The following is a 23347-nucleotide window of genomic DNA, read 5'->3' as shown; positions in this document are numbered from 1 at the left end:
CTGGGCCCAGTAAACTTGTTGACACTCGGCTGACTTATAATTGAAAAAGGCTTTGCTGCCTCAAGGACCTGGGGTTGATCCCGGTCACTGTCCTTATGGAGTTTGTGAGGATTTTCCCTGTGTCTTCGTGTGTCTCACCCCCACAACCCAAAGATGGGCAGGGTAGGTGGATTGGCCACGCTAAATTGCCAATTGGAAAAATCTAAATAAGTAACTAAATAATTGAAAAAGGCTGTAAAGCTGTTTATCCAATCACTGGCAGGTTCCTCTCTATATTTGCTGCAGATACAGTCATTTCTGAGCCTATCAGCAGAAAATGCAGTGAATCCACCCTGTAATTGGGTATACAGAAAAAAGTGGGAAGGTAGGGTTCAGGCCCGGTGGAGGCGAGCGAGAGCAGGGTAGGCGAAAGTGGGGAGCAGGGTTCGAGGCAGGTGAGAAGAAGGCCTTGGGAACCGAAACAGGGGACCAGGAAAGTTGAATGGGGTCCACCTGAGTGAGTGGAGACTGGGAGAGGGAGGAGTAGAGGAAAAATGAGGTGGGGGTTGGAGGAAGGGAGATAATTGAGAGAGCGGGGAGGGTGAGTGAGAGAGGGCTGTGTGTTGGTGAAAGTGAGAGAGAGAGGATGGGTCAGAGTGAGAGGGAAAGAGACTGGGTGAGAGTGAGGGACAGGGGTGTTGGTGAGAGTGAGGGTGCGGGGAGGGTATGGGTGCATGTGCAAGTACACAGGTCGGCCAACACGCAGTCTCAGGGTTCTCACTCACCCCCACTCAGCAAAATGTACTCTCACCCACTCCCAATGTGGGTGAGGGTGAATGAGTGAGCACTCTGAGACAGGGGGTGAGTTGGGACACATACTCTCCCTTTCATACTCTAATGGTCATCTTTACTTATTACTGATTTTTAAAAATGTTCAATTCACTGCTTTGACGTCATTTGTTTGCTTAGCAAGTTGTTTCTTTTCATACCTCAGCTTTACTTTTGATGTTTAATGTTGCGCCAAACAATGACCACGATCTAGCGGCCCCATTAGTCGTGGGCACAAATCCCGTTCTGGCCGCTAAATCTCGTATATAGAAGCCTTGTAGATCAAATGATCTGAGGGGTTTAAAACCTGGGGATGTGATTTTCACTTTCTATGAAGTTACAGCAGCTGCTTTCTCCGCCTGAGGCAGCAGCTGTAGGGGACAGGTGAGTTTTAAAGCAGTAATTTATTTACTGTTTCTGTCTGGACTGTTCTTTAGCTTCCAGGCGGGGGTGATTGATAGGAGCGTTTTTAAAAAATTATCCTGATATGGGGGGTTCTCTGTTATATGGGGTCTCTGATATGCGGGGTCTCTGAAATGGGGGGTATCTGGTGGGGGGCGATCTCTGATGCAGGCGCGTTGGCTCACTCTCATGCGTGCATTCTGTGGATGGGGGGGGGGGTGACCCAGCAATTCCCATTGTGTGGGGGTCAAGAATTACATTGGGGAAGGGAACCCAGCCGCCAGACCTCGCTATCGGGCTGCCCATTCAAAATGGTGGCCTGATAGCGGGATTCACAACGGAATCCCACGCAATTCCCGCCATGCGCAAATCTGCATAGCAAGGGCCAGTGAATCACCCTTGGGTGCTGCTCCCAGCATGAGCGCAAACCAGCGGCAATTCAGCTCCAGTGGGAAGACATGGGGCTGAATTCTCCGTTTCAGCGGCTAAGTGCCGGTGCCAGCGGAGCATGTGTGGTCTTTTACGACTGTAAAATCGGCGTGAACCCCTCACCAATTCCGGCACCGGTGAGGGGCTAGCACCGGCACTGAGTGAAACCCCCGCCTCCCGCGCCGGAAACATCCAGAGAATGGCCGGGTCCCGAGCCGCGCATGCGCACGGCTGACGACTTGCAGCGGTCGCGCTGTATAACATGGCGCCGGCCCTGTGCGGACCCAACCCGCCATCTGCTACCTCACAGCCCACCCCCTGGCCACCCCCTACCAGTCCCCCCAGCCCTTGCAGAAGCCCCCCCCCCCGGCCAGCGGCACCGATCCCAGCCGAATGTGGTTGCGCTGGACAGTCCGCAGCCGGCACGCCGGGTTCACGATTTGTGGGACCACACATGTCCCACACCATCGGGAACTCGGTCCATCGGGGGCGGAGCATCGCGGGTGGGCCGGCCGATGAGTCGCCAATGGCATTGCGATTGCACGCAGCGCATCCTGATGACTCCATTTTAGAGGGGGCGGAGCATGGCGGACTGGCATCACACCGGTGCCAGTCCCGATTTCAGCGATTCTCCGCCTGATCGCCGAACACGATTGGCATCGGGCTACGGAGAATCCCGCCATGGCCTCCCAAACGCAAAATCCTGCCCTTTGTTTAAACTAAATCGATTCTCCAAAGCACATTCTGAAGGGAATATGTTGCTGGGGTATAACTGCTCTTATTTGATTAAAAATAGGCATGATTTATAAACCTTTTCTTAACTCTAAAAATAAAAGTAACTGTGGTACTGTAAGAAATATTGTGCTTTAGTAATAATATTAGAGGTCAGTTAGTTACTGAGAAAAAGTCATTTTTATGTGAATGGATATATGAGCGTGTCCAATGCAAGCCATTGTTAACATTATGTAGTGGGATAGCCTAATAATTATACATTCGCAATATCAGGAAAGGGTGAATTGTTCCAAGGCAGCTGTTATATTTGCTGCATCTAATGTTTTTGGATGGGGTATTGAACCCCACTGCCCACTCAGCCATTATTCAAAGAGGAACATGAGAGTCCTGTTATTGTTCGCTGTGAATGTTTTACTGGAAAACTCAAGAGCAATGCCAAGAGAAAAGTAATCTATCCCCATAATTTAAATACTTTCCATGTTTCACACATCTTGAATGTAATTAACAAAGGCTTGTAACACAAGCTATAACATTAAAAGAAAGCATCTCTTAATCAAGATATCCCAGCTGCAAATTCCACAGATTGCCATGGACTGGCAAGACCCCCCAATAACGGAGTAATTAATTTTATGGGGGAGCGTGGAGAGCGTATCATAGTTTGTTGAAGTGAATTCACTGAGAGAATTTAGAATTGGTGTAATTTGAAAAGTCTGAGATGATGTTGCGGATGTCAGCCAGCCCTGGGAAATGTTTGATGCCCTGTCCTGCTTGTAGCTACTGCCGCCAGGCCATCTTCTGTCGCATCTGTTGTTGAAAACTCACCACTATTCTTAGAAGTCCCCCTATACCAAAAAAGGGCCAACATTCTAAATGGTGATCAGGGATTCTCACTCCCTGACTCCTATGCAGGCTTTGGTGGGTGCTATTCAGGTCAAACTATGTTTTCAAGTTATCCCCCGGTATAACCCATACCTTCACAGAAGATTTCATCTACTTACCACTAATAGTATCGATCCTGGGTCCCGCATTGCTAAGTAAGTAAAGTAGACTTGGGAATAACCACTGTTTCAGGTTAAAATTTAAAGTTATTTTATTATTATATTTTTTCTTTTAAAAGCTGCAATCACTGTCTTTACAGAAAGGTAAAACAATCTTGCTTCTGGACCCTCCTGGTTGGTTGAAGGGACCTTCAGGCCCAACTTGACAATCAATCTTCTTTTTAAAATCTGGTCTTCTTTAGATGTATTCGCTGGTGAGCTTGGTTGCTATGTCCTATCTTTCCCATGTACTGAGCTGGCTCTGCTGGCCATCTCTGAGCTGACTCTGCCTCCTCTTTAAATTCTGGTCTTCCTTAGATGTATTAGCTGTTTTACCTCGGCTACTTTGCTTTGTCCCATGACCGAGCTGACTGTAAGCTGACTCTGAGCTGCTTGTTCCTTCTCTGCTTCTTCCCCCTCTGCTTCTCCGCTTCTCTGCCCCTTTCTCAGGGTTTATATATTTTTCTAACAGTTATTAAGTTTTTATGATTTTATTGTAAAGTAACTTTTATTTCACTTGGATTGTAAAAGGTACCTTTAATCTAAATTTTTATAACATGACTAAGTATTCATTTTGAGTATGACCTCAGCTCATAGATCTGATTACATTCTTCCTTTGTGATGTTCAAAATGCTTTGATTTCAATAGGGGTGTACTTTTGATTCCTGTCATTTCTCTAGTTTTATTTTCCAATTGTGTCCCCAGCTCATAATTTTGACTTTGATTTTGGCTTTAAATTATGTTTCTCGTAGACTGATAGTCTCCAGTTTTCTTTAATTTACCTGATGTTGGCAGAGCTTCACACCTAGAATTGTCACCAAATTCATTCTTTTCTATCTGCTGATTTTACTCCAATGAAGGTGTGACGCATTGCTTTTAGCGTAATGCAAAAAATTCACTTGGTTATAACTTGAAAGGTTTACATTTATCACCTAACTCAATTGAAACCCTCATCCATACTTTTCCAGCTGCTTACTAAGATGGTTAATTTCAATGAAGGTGTGAGCCATTGATTTTAGCTTCATACAAAAATCCTGTTTGTTTGTTTGCTAAGCCTGTTTGACCAAGGCTATCTGCATTTTACAATCCTGCTCTTTGCAGTTGCTGTTAACCCTTTGTGGGATCTTTCCCTGTATCCTCTCATGTTTCTCTCAGACCAGATATTGCCAGACTACCATGTTTCAAATGACACATCTTTCCATATTTTCAATTACACATCCGACAATCTTGCACCATCCTCACACATCCACAGTAGCTCATCTGCACCACTCTGTGATGCCCGTCACCCAACTACACCTAGTTGAAACCTCTTTCTTTTCCCTCTGGAGGAGATCTCTGCAGTCTTTCGGCTCTGATCAAATGGCTGAAATGATGAAATTTTCTTTTCCAGGTGTCACATTTTAGAGTTCTTTTACCTCTTGGCAATTTCAAGCATCTCATCATGTGTCTTTATGGGTCTGTATATGGAATTTTAAGTATACATCTCAGCATCCCCATTTCAAATGTCTATTTTCTTCCACAGATCTTTGTTTATTGTCCAGGCATCTGAGGCATGCAGGAAAGTGGATAGCAAAAATCAATGCGAACAATTCTCAACGGTTAAATCAGACTAATCCTTAAATATATATAATGTGGAATAAACTGGCAAGGAAAACAATTTCTTTAACCGCAAGGAGTGTTAAACATTCAGAACTCCTGGAGGGTTCATTTTTCACAGACCATTTATGTGGCAGAGATAAGACTTATTAAGCTATTAAAATATATCACCTCAGGCTTATTACAGAAATAGTTTCATAACCAGCATAGGTGGGTAACAAAGTATAGAACCAAAAAAGAACAATGTGGCGTATCGGGCTGTATGGTCCCACGTTTCTGGGAAACATAATGCACATTACTTCCGAGATCTTTATATTCAGCAAAATCTCTCTTCAGGGATTTGCTGACACATTGGGATCTCATTGCCTTTTTGCGCAGTTTGTTTCATGTTACACATATTCAGTATTTAGCATGGTTAAGTTTTTTTTTCTGTTTTTGTGCTGCTCTGAATTAAAATGCTCTTGTTGAGTTTTTAAAAAAACGTCTTCCTAAGGCTAAATCTAAAGCAGCAATTCAGTCAATTGATTTTAAGAGAATGCCTACTTCAAGCCTATTCTTGGTTTCTACCCCCCTGAAAAACACAGCACGCTCATTGGGATAAGAACAAAGAAAATTACAGCACAGGAACAGGCCCTTCGGCCCTCTCAGCCTGGCCGATCCAGATCCTTTATCTAAACCTGTCTTCTATTTTCCAAGGATCTACTTCCCTCTGTTACCCGCCCGTTCATATATCTGTCTAGATGCATCTTAAATGATGCTATTGTGCCCGCCTCTACCACCTCCGCTGGCAAAGCGTTCCAGGCACCCACCACCCTCTGCGTAAAAAACTTTCCACGCACATCTCCCTTAAACTTTTCCCCTCTCACCTTGAAATCGTGACCCTTTGTAATTGACACCCCCACTCTTGGAAAAAGCTTGTTGCTATCCACCCTGTCCATACTTCTCATAATTTTGTAGACGTCAATCAGGTCCCCCCTCAACCTCCGTCTTTCCAACGAAAACAATCCTAATCTACTCAACCTTTCCTCATAGCTAGCACCCTCCATACCAGGCAACATCCTGGTGAACCTCCTCTGCACCCTCTCTAAAGCATCCACATCCTTCTGGTAATGTGGCGACCAGAACTGCACGCAGTATTCCAAATGTGGCCTAACCAAAGTCCTATACAACTGTAACATGACCTGCCGACTCTTGTACTCAATACCCCGTCCGATGAAGGCAAGCATGCTGTATGCCTTCTTGACCACTCTATCGACCTGCGTTGACACCTTCAGGGCACATTGGACCTGAACTCCCAGATCGCTCTGTACATCAATTTTCCCCAGGACTCTTCCATTGACTGTATAGTCCGCTCTTGAATTAGATCTTCCAAAATGCATCACCTCGCATTTGCCTGGATTGAACTCCATCTGCCATTTCTCTGCCCAACTCTCCAATCTATCTATATTTTGCTGTATTCTCTGACAGTCCTCCTCGCTATCTGTAACTCCACCAATCTTAGTATCATCTGCAAACTTGCTAATCAGACCACCTGTACCTTCGTCCAGATCATTTATGTATATCACAAACAGTGGTCTGAGCACGGACCCCTGTGGAACACCACTAGTCACCTTTCTCCATTTTGAGACACTCCCTTCCACCACTACTCTCTGTCTCCTGTTGCCCAGCCAGTTCTTTATCCATCGAGCTAGTACCCCTGAACCCCATACGACTTCACTTTTTCCATCAACCTGCCATGGGAAACTTTATCAAACGCCTTACTGAAGTCCATGCATATGACATCTACAGCCCTTCCCTCATCAATTCACTTTGTCACTTTCTCAAAGAATTGTATTAGGTTTGTAAGACATGACCTTCCCTGCACAAAACCTTGCTGCCTATCACTGATAAGTCTATTTTCTTCCAAATGTGAATAGATCCTATCCCTCAGTATCTTCTCCAACAGTTTGCCTACCACTGACATCAAGCTCACAGGTCTATAATTCCCTGGATTATCCCTGCTACCCTTCTTAAACAAAGGGACAACATTAGCAATTCTCCAGTCCTCCTGGACCTCACCCGTACTCAAGGATGCTGCAAAGATATCTGTTAAGGCCCCAGCTATTTCATCCCTCGCTTCCCTCGGTAACCTGGGATAGATCCCATCCGGACCTGGGGACTTGTCCACCTTATAGCCTTTTAGAATACCCAAAACTTCCCCCTTCCTTATGCCGACTTGACCTAGCGTATTTAAACATCCATCCCTAGCCTCAACATCCGTCATGTCCCTCTCCTTGGTGAATACCGATGCAAAGTACTCATTAAGAATCTCACCCATTTCCTCTGACTCCACTCATAAATTCCCTCTTTTGTCTTTGAGTGGGCCAATCCTTTCTCTAGTTACCCTCTTGCTCCTTATATACGAATGAAAGGCTTTGGGATTTTCCTTAACTCTGTTAGCCAAAGATATTTCATGACCCCTTTTAGCCCTCTTTATTGCGCGTTTGAGATTTGTCCTACTATCCCGATATTCCTCCAACACTTCATCAGTTTTAAGTCTTATGTATGCTTCCTTTTTCATCTTAGCTAGTCTCACAATTCCACCCGTCAGCCAAAGTTCCCTAATCTTGCCATTTCTATCCCTCATTTTCATAGGGACATGTCTGTCCTGCACTCTAATCAACCTTTCCTTAAAAGACTCCCACATTTCAAATGTGGATTTACCCTTAAACAGCTGCTCCCAATCCACATTCCCTAGCTACTGCCGAATTTTGTTATACTTGGCCTTTCCCCAATATAGCACTCTTCCTTTAGGACCACTCTCGTCTTTGTGCATGAGTATTCTAAAAGTTACGGAATTGTGATCGCTATTCCCAAAGTAATCACCGATTGAAACTTCAACCACCTGGCCGGGATCACTCCCCAATACCAGGTCCAGTATGGCCCCTTCCCGAGTTGGACTATTTACATACTGCTCTAAAAAACTCTCCTGGATGCTCCTTAGAAATACTGCACCATCTACGCCTCTAACACTACATGAGTCCCATTCAATGTTGGGGAAGTTAAAATCTCCCATCACGACCACCCTATTGCTCCTACATTTTTCTATAATCTGTCTACATATTTGTACCTCTACTTCACGCTCGCTTTTGGGAGGCCTGTAGTAAAGTCCCAACAATGTTACTGCCCTTCCTATTTCTTAGCTCTACCCATATTGCCTCAATGCTGGAATCCTCCATTGTGCCCTCCTTAATTACAGCTGTGATATCATCTCTGACCAGTAATGCAACTCCTCCACTCCATTTACGTCCCTCTCTATCCCTCCTGAAGCATCTATACCCTGGGATATTTAGTTGCCAGTCTTGCCCTTCCCTCAACCAAGTCTCAGTAATACCAATAACATCATATTCCCAGGTACTAATCCAAGCCCTAAATTAATCTGCCTTACCTGCTACACTTCTCGCATTGAAACAAATGCACCTCAGAACACCTGTCCCTTTGCGTTCATCATCTCTTCCCTGTCTACTCTTCCCCTTAGTCACATTGAGTTTATTATCGAGTACCTTACTGGCTTTCGTTGCTGCCTCTTTACTGACCTCTAACTTCCTAATCTGGTTCCCATCCCCCTGCCACATTAGTTTAAAACCTCCCCAACAGTGTTAGCAAAAGCACCCCCTAGGACATTGGTTCCAGTCCTGCCCAGGTGTAGACCATCCAATTTGTAATGGTCCCACCGCCCCCAGAACCGGTTCCAATGTCCCAAAAATCTGAACCCCTCCCTCCTGCACCATCTCTCAAGCCACGTATTCATTCTGACTATTCTTGAATTTCTACTCTGACTGTCTCGTGGCACTGGTAGTAATCCTGAGATTACTACCTTTGAGGTCCTACTTTTTAACTTATCCCCTAACTCGCTAAATTCTGATTGTAGGACCTCATCCCGTTTTTTACCTATGTCGTTGGTGCCTATATGCACCATGACAACTGGCTGTTCACCCTCCCCCTTCAGTATGTCCTGCAGCCGATCTGAGACATCCCTGACCCGTGCACCCGGGAGGCAACATACCATTCCGGAGTCTCGTTTTCGACCACAGAAACGCTTGTCTACTCCCCTTACGATTGAATCCCCTATGACTATCGCCCTGCCAGTCTTTTTCCCACCCTTCTGTGCAGCAGAGCCAGCCACGGTGTCATGAGTCTGTCTACTACTGCCTTCCCCTGGTGAGTCATCTCCCCCAACAGTATCCAAATCGGTACACCTGTTTTGGAGGGAGATGACCGCAGGGGACACCTGCACTGCCTTCCTGCTCTTCCTCTGCCTTTTGGTCACCCATTCCCTGTCTCCCTCACCAATCCTAATCTGCGGTGTGACCAACTCACTGAACGTGCTATCCACGACCTCCTCAGTATCACGGATGCTCCAAAGTGAGTCCATCCGCAGCTCCAGAGCCGTCATGCAGTCTAACAGGAGCTGCAGCTGGACACACTTCCCGCACATGAAGGAGTCAGGGGCATCGGCCGCGTCCCTGAACTCCCACATTGGAATGGAATCTGATATTATGTGCCACACCTGCACATTCCAAGAGGAAGGGTCAAAGTACATACTTGAGAGATCGAACTCCATTTAATTCAATTTATTCCAAATTGAATTTGATCCCCAATATAAGTTGGATAACAACAAAATGTTACCTCAACTTGAAGTTTGACAAACTGGAGCCATAATCTCAATTTTGGCTTCAGCCCTCATCCACATTCGATCCAAGAACATAACAGGGGATTTAAAAATACGCTGGAAGACACTCAAATACAAACCTTGAAATCAGGCACTTGTTCATTTCGGAGTGACAAAGTATTCAACTTGTTATTTCATGACAATCCATTAGAGCAGTGAATTGGAAAAAATAGGCAAATAATGAATGGAAATCTTTATCCACAGTAGGAAGAAAGATGGATCTGAGTGTGATTATTGATCATTCAGGGTGAGTATCTATCCAACATGAATGGTATGGTGGCACAGTGGTTCGCACTGCTGCCTCACAGCGCCAGAGACCAAGGTTCAATTCCAGCCTTGGGTGACTGTCTGGGTCGAGTCTGCGCATTCTCCCCGAGACTGGATGGGTTTCCTCCGGGTGCTCCGGTTACCTCCCACTGTCCAAAATTATGCAGGTTATGTGGATTGGCCACGAAAAAATTGTCCCGTAGAGTTCCAAAGGTTAGGTGGGGTTACTGGGTTACGGGATAGGTTAGGGGCATGGGCGTAGGTAGGGCTCTACCTCGGTAGAGTGCTCTTTGCAATGGAGACTTCATGGGCCGAATGGCCTCCTGCACTGCAGGGATTCTATAAAGTCGTAATAAAGAGCTAAGCGAATATTATAATATATTGATTTATCTCAAGGATTAACACATTTTGAAATTATTGGATTTTAAAGTCATTGTGGTTATTTCTGTTTAAAATGTTGAAGGTCTGCTAATTCTGCCTCTTGTTTTGTAATAACTATTTCATAGATCATAGAATTTACAGTGCAGAAGGAGGCCATTTGGCCCATCGAGTCTGCACCGGCTCGTGGAAAGAGCACCCTACCCAAGGTCCACACCTCCACCCTATCCCCATAACCCAGTAACCCCACCCAGCACTAAGGGCAATTTTGGACACTAAGGGCAATTTATCATGGCCAATCCACCTAACATGCACATCTTTGGACTGTGGGAGGAAACCGGAGCACCCGGAGGAAACCCACGCACACGGGGAGGATGTGCAGACTCTGCACAGACAGTGACCCAAGCCGGAATCGAACCTGGGAACCTGGAGCTGTGAAGCAATTGTGCTATCCACAATGCTACCGTGCTGCCTAGGTAGAGTGCTCTTTGCAACGGAGACTTGATGGAACATTCAGAAATCTTGCATTTTTACAATTCATTTCATTGAAGAAAATGCATAGGATCCCTACAATGCAGCAAAAGGCCATTTGGCCTATTGAGTCTGCCCCAACCCTCTGATAGAGCACCGTATCTAGGCCCACCCTATCCTCCACCCTATCCACGTAATCCCGTAACCCCACATAACCTGCAAACCTTTGGACTGTGGGAGGAAACCGGATCCCTCTGGACCCGATCCCTGGCAATGCCAACCTGGCATTCATGTAACCTGGCATCCTGGCAGTGCCCCTGCCAGCCTGGCAATGCCATCCAGGCACTAGGATGGCACTGCCAAGGTGCATGGCTGCCAGAGGGAGAGCTAGGGTGCCATCCTGCCCTGTCCTCGACCACCCGGGGGGGGGGTCTCCAATGGCGTGGTGACTCCCCCAGGTGCTGTAACGCCTGGTCCACGTTTGTGTAGACCAATACTACATGGCGCCCTGGCGTAGCCTCCCAGGTGCAGCTGTTAGGTCCCAGATGCCGGGCAAATCTGGCAAACGTATATTTAAATGAGCCATGTGGTTCCTTTAAATGTGCTGATCTGGATCTTGCCCGGCAAGAGCGGGAGCCAGACTGCAACACCTTGCAAGACTCAGTTGAATCTCACAAGATGTTTAGAGTGTCACAAATCTTGCTAATGGCCTCTCGTGAGATTCAACGACTTCGTCCCAACACCAAATCGGACATGACGAGGCCGCTAAATCATGCCCAGTATTTTCACTGGTTGAACTTAAAGATTGCATGATGCGCAGACCATAATAGTGCCAACATGCTGGTATAATTGCAAATGTTACAGTGTGGAAGGCAGCTGATCAGAATGAGTAATGCAAGGTATAATATTAGATAGGTGAGGTGAGGTTTCCCAGATTTACCTTTGAGAGAAGGTGGCATGAAACTTGGCCGACCTTTTTCTCCAGAGATAGATTAAATTAGATAGAGCAGATTTTACACAATCTAAGGAACAGATACGTTTTTTTAATTTCTCCATTTGTATATACTTTAATCAACACCTGCTTAAACCACTAATCATTATTTCTGTTCATTGTGAAATGATGAATAGGAGAAATTTAGCACGAAGATTATACCTATCCGTTATGGGCCAGGGTTTAGAGAACCCCAAAGTATATCATGGAGTTCACCTGACCCACAACTTTTACTAGATTGTGGTATGGGGAGCACACGGTCCACTCTACAGTTGTGGTACAGCAGCAATGGAAAAGTATTTTTTAAAGCAAAACAATGTTTATTCTATGAACTCAAGTTAACCTTTTTAAAACATACAGTTGACATCTTAGCAACCATTAATTCAAATACAACCCCCAAAGACTACAACACTAAGTAATTCTTAAAGCTTTCCTTTGAACATCCATAAGAGTTAAAACACCTTTTAACAGAAGCACATTAGGTTTACATTCACTACTGAGAACATTTATAATTCTGAATTCACCAAATGATCAAGAGATAGTCTTTTGATGGCAGAGAGATCAACAGTACACCTGCTTGGTCTGGCTTCAGCTCCAACACTGAAAACAAAACTAAAACACACCCTGCAGCCTGCTCAAAAATGAAAGTAAAAAGCTGACAGACAGCCCAGCTCCACCCACTCTCTGACATCACCGCAGTAATAAACACCCATTTCTTAAAGGGTAGATTTGTCACATGACAATCCAGATATGATGGTAGATTTCAGGAAGGAGATTCGCCGTCCTGACCTGGTCTGGCCTACATATGACTCCAGACCCACGGCAATGTGGCTGACTCTTAAATGCCTTCTGAAGTGGCCTAGCAAGCATTCCGGCTGTATTAAACAGCGACAAACTCTAAAAAAAAATGAATCTGTATGGATAACCCTGCATCGACCTAGGCACCGGAAACTATAATGGCAAGCACAGCCCTGTCAAGCCTGGAGAAGTCCTCCTTGTTAACAACTCAGGGCTTATGCTGAAATTGGGAGAGCTGTTTCATAGTCTAGTCAAGCAACGGCCAGACATAGTTATACTCACTGAATCATATTTTACAGACAATGCCCCCAGACATCACCATCCCTGGGTATGTCATATCCCACCGACCGAAAAGCCCCACCAAGGTTAGTGGCACAGTGGTATACAGTCAGGAGGAAGTTGCCTTGGAAGTTCTCAAAATCAATTCTGGATCCCACAAAGTTTCATGGCGCATCAGATCAAACCTGGGCAAGGAAACCTCCTGCTGATTGACACACCTATCACTCCCTCCTCAGATGATGAACAGTACTCCTGCATGTTGGATACCACTTGAAGGAAGCACTTGGAGGGTGGCTAGGGCACAGAATCTACTCTGGGTGTGGGACTTTAATGTCCACCATGAGTGGCTCCATAACACCACTACTGATCAAACAGGCCGACTCCTAAAGGACATAGCTGCAAGATTGGATCTGCAGCAGGTGGTGAGGGAATGTGCAAGAGGGAAAAACATATTTGACCACGGTCTTCACCAAGTTATCTGTCTCAGATTCATCCGTCCATGACATTATTGATAGGTGTGACCACCGCACAGTCCTTGTGGAGATGAACCCCTGTTTTCACATTGAGGATACCATACATTGTCTAGTGTGGCACTACCACCATGCTAGATGGGATAGATTTTGAACAGATCTATTAACTCAAAACTGGGCATCCATTAGGCACTTTTTGGGCCATTAGCAGCAGCAGAACTGTACACAATTATAATCTTTGACTTTATTATCCAGCAAATCGCCCACTCTACTGTTACCATCAGGCTGGGGAATCAACCTTAGTTCAATGAAGAGTGCAGGAGGTCATGCCTGGAGCACCACCAGACATACCTTAAAATGGGGTATGAACAAAGGACTAATTGCATGCCAAACAATGGAAGTAACATGCGATAGATAGCTAAACATCCCATAACTAATGTATCAGGTCTAAGTCCTGCATTTCTGCCACATCCATGAATGGTGATGGACAATTAAACAACTAACAGGAGGAGGAGGCTCCACAAATATCCCCATCCTCAATAATAGGGAAGCCCAGCACTTCAGTGCAAAACACAAGACTAAAGCATTTACAAAAATCTTCAGCTAAAAATGTCGGGCGGATGATCCATCTTGGCCTCCTCCTAAGGTCTCCAGCATCACAGGTGCCAGTGTTCAGCCAATTCGATTCACGCCACATGATATTGGCAAGCCACTGGACAGTGCAAAAGCTGTGAGCCCTGACAACATTCCCGCAATAGTCTTGTGATGTCTTGTGTTCCAGAACTAGCTGCTCCTTTAGCCAAGTTGTTCCAGTATAGCTACAACTCTGGCATCTACACAGCAATGTGGAAATCTGCCCATGTATGTCCTGTCCTCAAATAGGACAAATCCAACACGGATGGGTGCAGAGGAGATTTACCAGGATGTTGCCTGGTCTGGAGGGAAGATCTTATGAGGGAAGGCTGAGAGACTTGAGGCTGTTTTCGTTAGAGAGAAGAAGGTTAAGAGGTGACTTAATTGAGGCATACAAGATGATCAGAGGATTGGATAGGGTGGACAGTGAGAGCCTTTTTCCTTGGATGGTGTTGTCTAGCACGAGGGGACATAGCTTTAAATTGAGGGGTGATAGATATAGGACAGATGTCAGAGGTAGGTTCTTTACTCAGAGAGTAGTAAGGGCATGGAATGCCCTGCCTGCAACAGTAGTGGACTCGCCAACACTAAGGGCATTTAAATGGTCATTGGATAAACATATGGAATAAGGGAATAGTGTAGATGGGCTTTAGAGTGGTTTCACAGGTCGGCGCAACATCGAGGTCCGAAGGGCCTGTACTGCGCTGTAATGTTCTATGTTCTATGGACAGTTAAGTTAGCAGGGGGAAGGGGGGAGGGGGTGATTAGGGTTAACTAGAAACGGTGGAGGCAGAGATGGTGGGCGGGGGGGGGGGGGGGGGGGGGGTTGGTAGGGAGGGCAGGGCACGGTTGTTGACTATTTATTGAATTATGCTGTGCTTTCCTGTTTGTTATCTGTTGATTATCTTTTTCATCCTGGTTGTGGTTTTGTTTGATGCTTATTTCTAAATGTCTCAATAAACGTATTTTTTAAAAAAGAGGTGAGATGAAAGTGACTGCTCCTGATAAGGGACGACGGCACGGTGGCACAGTGGGTAGCACTGTTGCTTGACAACGCCAGGGACCCGAGTTCAATTCTGGCTTTGGGTGACTGTGTGGAGTTTGCACGTTCTCCCAGTGTCTGCATGGGTTTCTTCTGGGTGCTCCGGTTTCCTTCCACAGTCCAAAAATGTGGAGATTCGTTGGGATATGGCAGGGGAGTGGGCCTAGGTAGGGCTCTTTAGGAGGGCAGACTCCATGGATTGAATGCCCTCCTTCTGCACTGTGAGGATTCTATGGACCAAGTGTGATGTCAAGGATCCCTGGCAAAACTGTAATTACTGGGGATCAGGTGGTAAACTCTCCAGTAGTTGGAGCCAAATTCTCCGGCACCAGTTTTCGGGCGGGGGCGGGGATCACGCCGCGCCAGTCGGGGGCCGTTGGCAGCGGCTCCCCCCGGCAATTCTCCGGGCCCCGATGGGCCGAGCGGCCACCCGTTTTCGGCCAGTCCCGCCGGTGTGAAATAGACAAGGTCCATACCGGCAGGACCTGGCTTGGAGGGCGGTTAGCAGGGTCCTCAGGGGGGGAGCGGGGAGATCCGGCCATGGGGGGGCCCCCCACGGTGGCCTGGCCCGCGATCGGGGCCCACTGATCTGCAGGCGGGCCTGTGCCATGGGGGCACTCTTTCCCTCCGTGTCGGCCTCTGTAAGGCTCCGCCATGGCCGGCGCGGAGAAGAAACCCCCTTTGCATGTGCAGAAAACACGCCAGCGGTTGTGCACATGCGCCAGAACACGCTGGCAGTCCTGCGCATGCGCCAACTCGCGGCAGCCGGCGGAGGCCCTTCGACGCCGGTTGGCGCGGCGCCAACCTTTCCAGCGCCGGCCTAGCCCCCGGAAGTGCGGAGGCTTCTGCACCTTCCGGGCGGCCCGACACCGCAGTGGTTCATGCCACTCTTTGGTGCCAGTACGGGCTGCCCCGCCGATTGCGGGAGAATCCCGGCCTAGTAGTCAGGCAGGAGTCGGGAAAGGACCTCCCAGCCGGGACTACTCTGCAGCACAGCTCCTACCTGGGCTGACCTTTAAGGAAGTGAGTTAATTAGCCTGCTGATGGGATTCCGTCTCTCAGTGGTGAGCTCGAACTCCACAATGCTCATGGGAAGATTAAGTGGGTCGTCCCTGTGGGTCTCATGGGGGTTATAACATCCCTCCCTCCCGAAGTCCATAAATCCCTCTGAAGAAGGTGAAGCAGGAGGGCATCTGCAACCCTCTGCAGCTTTTCGCCCGTGGCTGCACTTCCAGTGGCTGCGGGGCTGGGTCGGGGGGTGTATAGCGTGTCGTGGAACGCCGTTTCTTCGATGACCATCAGGGTGGTAATACTAGTCGCCGTCAGAAGCCTCAGATGCCTGTGCCTCCATCTCCGAGTTGGAGTCTGTCACCTCTCACATCTCGGTGCCGGGGGCTCCCATGGGGCGATGTCCACAGTCCCACATGTTTCGGGATTACGTGGCTGAAAGACGTATCGTCTGGCAGGGTGTGGCCTAACACTGGCCCCTTTCTTCTGAAGTGGTCAAGGTGCTTCCGCATCATTCGTTTACATGTCTACACCTGATAAGAAACTGGTCAGGTCTGGTGTACCACCGTCCCCGAAATTTTGGACGTACACTGTGTCCCCTGGTTTGAAACTCCTGGGCTGCGTCCACCAGCCATGACTTTGCCTCTGCAGGTCCTGGCTACGTCGTACTTTCCTACTAATATCAGGGAATATGAAGCTGAGGCGGGTCCTGAGCCTTCTGCCCATCAACAGTTCTGCCGGTGCTACACCAGTCACGCCATGCAGTGTGGTCCAATAACTAAACAAAAATATTGCTGGTCACATCTCCAGAGGCCATGGTCTGTATCCTCATTCTTCTCTTGAAGGTCTGCACCGCTCGCTCAGCCAAATCGTTCAAAGAAGGGTGATACGGGGCCTTGTGGATGTGCTGCACCCCGTTTGTCTTCATAAACCGCTTGAACATGTCGCTGGTGAAGGGGGTGCCATTGTCTTTGACCAGTATCTCCAGAATGCCATGGGTGCTGAAAGAGAGGTGTAGCTTCTCAACTGCAGCCTTCGATGTGGTGGTCGACATCCAATAGTATTCCAGCCACTTGAAATGGGCGTCCACCACGAGTAAAAACATGGACCCTTGGAAAGAACCGGCAAAATCGACCTGTAGGCACACCCCAGGCTGACCTGGCTATTCCCACGGATGCAGTGGGGCGACTGGCGGGAGTTTCTGCTGTTCTTGGCATGTGGCACATTATTGGGCCAGTCGTTCGATCGCACCATCCAGACCTGGCCACCATACATAGCTGCGGGCCAACATTTTCATTTTTTGACATCCCTGGGTGTAGATTACGCAGATCCTGAAGCATAGCGTCTCTGCCCTGGCTTGGGACGACGACCTGAACTCCTCAAAAAGGATGGCATCTTCCACACTGAGCACCTGAATTTTGGCATCAAAGGCTAGTAGTTTTTCGGGCAGTTTCCCTTACTGGCCCCTTGTAAGATGATGTGCCGTACTTTCACCAATGCGGAGTCTTTTCGCATCCAGTCGTGTATCTGGATGGCGGTGACTCAGTGGGGATGAGAGGCGTGTCGACTGCGGGAGCCTGTTCGACGTGTCCACGTTCACAATCTGCATGCCTGGGTGATGCTCAAAGGTGTACTTATACGCTGCTAGCAACAGGGTCCATCACTGAATCCAGGCGGACCCTATTGGCAGGATTGCCTTGTCCTCTTTATAGAGTCCTACCAATGGCACGTGGTCCATCACAATGGTGAATCGACGCCCATTCATGTCCTGATCAAATTTCTTCACCATGGGTATGACAGCCAGCCCTTCTTTTTCTATCTGGGAATAATTGCGCTCTGCAGCGGCCAAATTCCTTAAAGCGATGCAGCCAGATAGGATAGCATGCTTTCATCTCTAAAAGTTGGTAAGAGTTAATGTGGACATGCCGAATTTGGTTGACAGCTTAAAATTCCTAGGTGTGCACATCACCAAAAATCTGTCCTGGTCCACCCACATTGCCATTACGACCAAGAAAGCCCAACAGCGCCTATACTTCCTCAGGAAACTAAGGAAATTTGCCATGTTCACATCGACGCTTGACAATTATTACAGATGCTACATAGAAAGCATCCTATCTGGTTGCATCACAGCCTGGTATGGCAACTGCTCGGCCCAAGACCGTAAGAAACTATAACTGAACACAGCCCACTCCATCACACGAAATGCCTTCCAACCATTGACTCTGTGTACACCTCCCGCTGCCTTGAGAAAACAGGCAGCTTAATCAAAGACCCCTCCCAGCCGGGTTATTCTCTCTTCCAACTTCTTCCATCTGGCAGGAGATACAAAAGTCTGAGAACACAGACTAACAGGTTCAAAAACAGCTTCTTCCCTGCTGTTACCAGGTTCCTGAGTGGACTGAACTGATCTCTCCACACACCTTCTCCACAGAGTAGTACTACACTCCATTTGCTCCCATGATGCCTGTGCCTATGTATTTACATTGTGTATTTATGTATGTCCTATGTTTTTTCATGTATGGGACGATCTATCTGCACCGCACGCAGAGCAAAATGTTTCACTGTACCTTGGTACACGTGATAGTAAATCAAATCCAATCCAATCCACATGATACTCCATCCACATAACTTCCATAGAAAGCACACTTTTCCCTCTTGAGGCAGATGCCCGTCTTGGAAAACCGACGGAGGACTTCCTCCAGGTTGTTCAGGTGCTCCCATTCCATGACTCCGGTGACCAGGACGTCATCCAAGTAGACCACCACATACAGTAGCCCTCTTAGGATACTCTCCATAAGGTGCTGAAAAATTGTGCAAACCGATGACACTCCAAACAGCAGTCTCCTGGTTTAGCACAGGGGTTGGTTTAGCACAGGGCTAAATCGCTGGCTTTGAAAGCAGACCAAGGCAGGCCAGCAGCATGGTTCAATTCCCGTACCAGCCTCCCCGAACAGGTGCCGGAATGTGGCGGCTAGGGGCTTTTCACAGTAACTTCATTTGAAGCCTACTTGTGACAATAAGCGATTTTCATTTTCATTTCATTTTCATTTTCATTTCCTGTATTTGTAGAGGTCCCTGTGGGTTTTAATGGTTATGTAATGCCTGGAATTGGCATCCAGTTCCAGCTGTAGCTAAGCGTGGGTCATGTCAAGCTTGGAAAAGGAAAGACCCCCTGCTAACTTTGCATAGAGGTCTGCTATCCGTGGAATTGGGTACCTGTCCAGGCGGGAGAGCTTGTTGACAATCAACTTATAATCTCTGCACAGGCATACAGTTTTGTCAGGCTTTAGCACTGGCACTAACGGCGCTGCCCAATCAGCAAACTGTACCGGCCAAATGATACCGACACCTTCCAGTCAGCTGAGTACATACTCAATTTTCGCCAGCACTGCATAGGAGACTGGGCGGGCCCAAACGTGCTTGGGCTCCGTCTCAGGGTCCACATATATTTTGGCTACGGCCTCGTAATTTTGCCCAGGCCTTCCTGAAAGATTTCTGGGTACTTCTTCAATACTTCGTAAAGCCCTCTGGTACCCATCCAGATGATCTGTTGTCAGTCCAACTGGAGGCGTTGTAGCTAGACATGGCCCCCAAGACCCGGTGCAGGGCCCTTCTTTATTATTAATGGGAGCTTAACGGACTGCTGCCCGTATGTAATTGGGGTCATCGCTGTGCCCACTATGGCTAGTGTTCTCTTGTATATGTTGCTAGCCTCAGTGTCCCGCAAACCCAACTGTTAAATTCCAATCCTGATTCCTTTTACCGAATCTGCAGCCGCTGTGTCCAACCCCATCTCTAATGGGTGGCTGTTCACCTGGACGGAATCCTGATGGGGGCAACTCATGGCGCGGCAATGCAATTCAATTTCATATACTCCTCGTCAACGGGTTGTTCTGAGTGGTGGGTCCGGGCGCTGGACTGGAGTCTCCCTCGGGGTAGGGTGGCAAGTTTGCTGACTAACCTGTGGTTTCCTACCCCTGCGACTTTGCCGGCCACAAGTGCCGTACTGTCTTGGGTCATCCTCCATTGATTCCAGGGAGGTTTCCCGCCTGGCAGTAACGCCCTTGGCCAACGGGCCTGGTCGCAGTGGTGTTCAGGCCAGGATGGGATTCCAGGGTCCCAGTCCTCGGGGGTACTGTTCATTGGAATGGCCAACATCCTACGCTGTTTACCTCCATCCCTGAAATCGCTTGGAGCTCCTGGGCTCCCTTCTCCACACTCTCCCGTGAGAGGGAGATCACAATGGCCTTTTATAGGTCAAGCAATGGCTCGGTCAGCAATTTCCGCTGGGTCGGCATATTATTTACCCCGCATACAAGGCAATCCTGTTGCTCTCAGGTAGGGATGGACTATTTTCACAAAACTACCTTTTTACACAACTATGCCGAAAGCTTGGTAAAGACACCCCTGGAGGACACTCTAGCCATATTAAATCAGTACCGCTGTACGATAAATGATGACTTGGCATTGTAGAGGTTGCTACAAGCACCACTATCTCTTCGAATGTCTTGGAGTCTGGGGGCACGGGGTACATCAGGTTCTTTATGATGCTGAAAGTGGGTGCCCCACAGGTGGTCAGAATAATTACCGCCTGGCGATCATACCTAATGATAGTGTTTACCTTAAAATGAAAAGCGCATATGCTCCGCGTATAGAGTCTAACCCTCAACACCTGCATCGAGTCTGCCAAAGAGCGGCAGCTTCAAAATGGTGCAAACTTCATTTGTTTGTGAAGAGAGGTGGCTGTGCTCCAAATAGTCAGCTGTGCTGACAGTAGTTCTGCTTTATCCTAGTCACCAATTTAGTAGTCAAGGAGAAGTCCAGAAAGGAGAGTCAAAAGAATAGTTTATTACCAAAAGTAAAGTATTTACAATAACAGCCCCAGCCGGGTCTCCACTGTGGCACGGCTCCGACCTGGGCCGGCTTCTAAGGAACTGAATGAACTAGCTCGCTGATGGGCCACCACCCCCCAGCAGGAGAGCTCGTACTCCACGAAGCTCTTGGGGAGATTTATTGCATCATCCCAGTGGATCTCGTGGGGATTGTAACAAAGACTAAACAATATTCCTTTGGCATTAGGTGATCTGATTAAGGTTAAAAGCATGAAGGGAATTGACAACTCTCTCCTATAGTAGGAGAGTCCAGAACAAAGGGACAAAATGACAAAATTCAAGGTAAACCAGTTAAAATTCAAGTAAAAGCCAGGAAAAACCTCTTTGTGCAAAGCAATGTGTGAATATAGAGGCACTGCAGAGATCCAAAGTCAATGAATGTATTTAAAAGTGAGACTGATGCTTGGGAAATAAAGGTATTAAGAGAGATGGAGGGTGATTTATAATCCATTGCTTCAGACAGGGAGAAGCATGCACAGGCTGTCCATCTCAGGGTTGTGTAATGGCCATTGGAGAATTGAAAATGTAGAATTACCGTGGCTAATGAAATAGAAGAGCTGGATTGATGGGCCGAATAGCTGGCTCTTGTTCCTAGGTTCATCTTATTTAGGACTAATTTTCCTCTTTGATTCACAACACAGGCAGGTCTGGCATCTCCTGATTGTCCAGAACAGCTGATAATTGCACTTGAACCTGAAGCTGCCTCCATCTACTGTCGGAAACTCCGCCTCCATCAGATGATTGATCTCAGCGCCAAGGATGCTGCCAATGGTTATAGCGCCACTGAAACACTTTCATCTGGAATAACACATGGTATCTTTGCTTGTTTGTCACTTGCAGTCAGCAAATACCAAACAATTTCTTGATCAGAAATGGTGCAATATCACACCAGATAATAATAAATAGCATTCTCCTTACACCCAGCAAAATATTTTTTCTACTTTTCAAAACCGCCCATAAATCTAAGACTTCAGCCTGAAATATGTTGAATCCTTTTTACATATTCAAATGACTCTTTTTTTAACATGTGCATGCTGCAGTATTCACATCAGTGCTGTGGCATTGGCTTACCCAAAAGAATTCCCTGAACGCTGCTTCAATGAAAATTATTATTCTGAGTATTGGACTTTATTAAAACTTTAGTGACATTTCACTAAGTCCTGAAATGTTCGATACCAATTTTGGTTGGAAACAGCCGGTAACTTTAATTGATAAAGTTGTTAAATTATTTCCATGGTGAAGATGGCAGGACCCCATTGAATTGACTTTGGATGCCTTGAAGGTGTTTGCCAAAGTTGTGAATTCATACAATTTTAGGCCAAATAAAGTGGTGCTTGTTTTAAAATGCAGGTAGAAGAAGACTCAACTCAATCTTTTGAGGGCCATTTTAAAAGTTCTGACTAAAACCTTTCAATCAGCACCTAAAAGTCTAGGTTTGAATTATTTTTCTGATACTTAAAACTATTTTTATATTTAGTATTACACCAAATCTGGCATGCAGGTTATATCAATGTGTATTTGACACAATCTGCATGGTATCTGTGATAAATTACTGATGCACTGAACACTTCTTCTCTATCTTATATGGCTGTGATAGAAGACAAAAGTCTCTGATCCATGGAAATAATCAAAATTGTAATATTCCAGAAATGAGAGTTCCCTCAAATTCCCTTTGACACCGCTGAACTAACTGATCCTATTTGAGCCAATCTGAACAATGAGAGCCACACCACTCCTGTGCTTCTGAAGGAGCATCAGTTCATGCTCCACTAGCCATTGCTGGAATCCACGTGTGTATCTATATGTGCCTGAGAACGAATGCACTTTTGTGCACATGTGTACTTGTCTGTTTGTGCCTTATGCCTATGCATGTGTGTCTGTAGAGTGGGCACAGGATGAGACTCCCACTGTTAAATAGCTTGCTTTCAATCACCATCCGGCCTCATAGAAGAGGAATGAGTGAGTTATTGAAATAAAATAAAGGCCAATGGAATTGCATCCCATTTTGGTTCAGGAGAGAAGGCAAAAAAACATCTTCAAATTCCTCAGTTCCTAAAAGTTTTTCAAAATGATAATAATTCCAATTAATTGCGGTAAAACCTGTATCATTACAATAGATAGCCTTTTGAAATTTAATATCAAACAACAGAGTTCAATGTTTCAATATTTAACCATGTGGAGACAATTTTAAAAGGTTGCTCTGGCAGCAGGTAATCTCACCAACCAAATGCACATTGGAAAATCATAATGCAGTCTGCACTTCAATGTCTGAAATACATCGCTGACTACTGTGACTCCATGGGCCCATATTCCAGTGATAGGGCAGTATTCATTTTAGCTGCAGTACTATGAATGCCCAAATTATGCTTATTATTCATGAGATTTGTACATTAACTTTTAGAGA

The 23347-nt window shown here is 46.6% G+C and overlaps 1 protein-coding gene across 4 annotated transcripts in view; it reads left to right on the top strand.

The window, feature by feature from the left end:
• Positions 1-23347, top strand: part of hspa12a (heat shock protein 12A) — a 249330-nt gene that overhangs the window by 185592 nt on the left and 40391 nt on the right. For 3 of the 4 annotated variants that reach the window (XM_072479470.1, XM_072479468.1, XM_072479471.1), the window contains one exon: positions 21585-21756. In XM_072479470.1, coding sequence (XP_072335571.1) covers positions 21585-21756 — 172 coding nt within the window. The remainder of the gene's footprint in view (positions 1-21584; positions 21757-23347) is intronic. The other variant, XM_072479469.1, reaches the window with a different exon arrangement.

The sequence above is a fragment of the Scyliorhinus torazame genome, chromosome 16 (assembly GCF_047496885.1).
Source record: "Scyliorhinus torazame isolate Kashiwa2021f chromosome 16, sScyTor2.1, whole genome shotgun sequence".
In the NCBI taxonomy this organism is placed as follows: Eukaryota; Metazoa; Chordata; class Chondrichthyes; order Carcharhiniformes; family Scyliorhinidae; genus Scyliorhinus; species Scyliorhinus torazame.
This window is presented reverse-complemented; position numbering and strand designations above follow the sequence as displayed.